General features: G+C 47.6%; 1 protein-coding gene across 1 annotated transcript in view; it reads left to right on the top strand. All coding sequences in view use genetic code 11, as the record gives it.

Annotated features, from left to right (window-relative positions):
* Positions 1-1,694: 1,694 nt before the first annotated feature.
* EGR_10695 (hypothetical protein) overlaps positions 1,695-2,001 on the top strand; it is a gene marked incomplete at both ends in the record, with an annotated part of 1,695 nt that continues 1,388 nt past the window's right edge. The window contains one exon of the mRNA XM_024499944.1: positions 1,695-1,780. Coding sequence (XP_024345639.1) covers positions 1,695-1,780 — 86 coding nt within the window. The remainder of the gene's footprint in view (positions 1,781-2,001) is intronic.

The following is a 2,001-nucleotide window of genomic DNA, read 5'->3' as shown; positions in this document are numbered from 1 at the left end:
CAGTACTACACATCTTCTCTTCCTATTATTCGACGCTTCCAATGCATGAAAGGTGGCACATTCCATCATGCCAGCTAGCATTTAGTCAATCACTCTGCTTCTAAATGTGGGGGCGATCACAGGAATGCTTTCCCTCAACTTATCATAATAAGCGCTGCAAAACCAACAATGCACAATCATTTCCATCACATCATTGACATTCCCTGAAATGTCACCACTTCACAGCCCCGAATACGGATTGGTTTGTAGTCGGTGGTCGTACATCTGCAAATACTTACTGTGAGGTTAGTTGCATCCGCAGCTTTATGTGCTACTGAAATTAACATCAGTAAGACGGACAGGTTTGGCAGCCACAAGTTGCCAATCGCCATATATATAAGTGGTCAGCGTTTGGCAAGAGGATGAGAATAGCACCACACACACGAAATCGGTGTTCAGTGGACAAAGTGGTGGAAAGGAGTGGGAAGGTGGATGCTGTATGGAGTTCAATGTCAGTCGACTTTTGTGAATACCATCCTCCAGTGTGCAGTTGACAGTGGCCAGACCATCCCCAGTCTACCTCCAATCACCACCCACACAGGTTGAATCCACACGAAACACTTCTCGCGCCACGCATAGCATGAGATCCTAGCAATGCCATCACCTGCGTTATAATCCACCAATTACTCATTTGTGGCAGATAGCAGGCATCGTACTTTCCTGCACTCACGTGCCACAAGGCGGTGATGCTTTCACTGCACACAGTCTGAATGTTGGATGGGAGGACCAATTGATTGGGTGATCTGGCCGTGTTGAGGCAAGCGTAGACAAACTGTTTCGCACAGGTGGCTTGGATGGAGAGTTGCAGTTGATGTCATTCGGGCAGCACTCTCCCCACTCCTTCTTAAGAATCAAATGGGAAATATCTGAGAAGCGGCTAGTGATTTCGTGAAATTGAAAGCACAAAGCATTCCATTCAAGACCGAAATGAGACTGCTACATCATTTTTTCTTCCACTAAATAGAGCAGTGTCGAGTGAGGCGATCCCAGCACGTCTTCAAGAGCGCATTCGCTATTCGGCTACTTCCTGCCACAGAACGACACGTGAATCAATAACACTTCCATGCCTATGGTGGCCTGCATTACTAAGCAATCGACTCATAACGCAATCTACGTGCATAGCACACACAAACGCGCACTCCAAACACCAACACCATCCACCCATCTACACACCCACACAATTGGTTGATTTGCTTCTCAATTTCCACCCACCTCCTTACTTCCTACACCCAGCGATCATCCAAGAGCCACACAACTGCCTGCAACAAATACTCTTCTGCATGCAGGGTCATGCGGGTGTCAGGCAAGAGGGCAGACAAAGCATGGTGCATTCTCCATGCACCATGCTCCTCACACCTAAGAAATTCTTCTGTTCGAAGTTAGTTGGTTTGGAACGAGAGGTGACTACCAATGAATGGTGGCAGTGAAAGTTGAGGTGAGGCATCATCTCGAGCAGATGCGGTGACGACCATACACATGTCAATGCCCGCGTTTCAAACCACTTTCAATTCCCCCTAAACAAGTCAACATCCTCAACTCATCGCAATCAGACGGAGTGCCTGCCACCTTCAAACTACCCCTCTCGTATTCCCCCACTTTACGAGTCTTCGAGAGCACAATGCACGTGGTCAATGATGGGAAAACATGGCGCAAGAATGAAAAGACCACTTGAGGGAGGAGCATCTCAATTGCATGGCGACGAGTGCTTGGATGAGTCGGCTCATTGGCATCACATTGTGATGTGGGGCCCACAAATGGGAGGGCAATGAAATCTTGTGCAACAAGGGTAAAGTGGGTGATTGTGGTCTCCATGAGGAGGCAAGAGTAAAGACAATGCGACTTGTCACATGTCAACTACCAATGTCAGGCGCCTGTCTTTGATGAAGATTACAGTGATTTGCAAAATGGTACCAAGTGGGGCAGTTTCTACAAAGCATTAACAACCAGGCCCAAAACAATTGC

Source organism: Echinococcus granulosus, assembly GCF_000524195.1.
Source record: "Echinococcus granulosus chromosome Unknown EG_S00254, whole genome shotgun sequence".
In the NCBI taxonomy this organism is placed as follows: domain Eukaryota; kingdom Metazoa; phylum Platyhelminthes; class Cestoda; order Cyclophyllidea; family Taeniidae; genus Echinococcus; species Echinococcus granulosus.
This window is presented reverse-complemented; position numbering and strand designations above follow the sequence as displayed.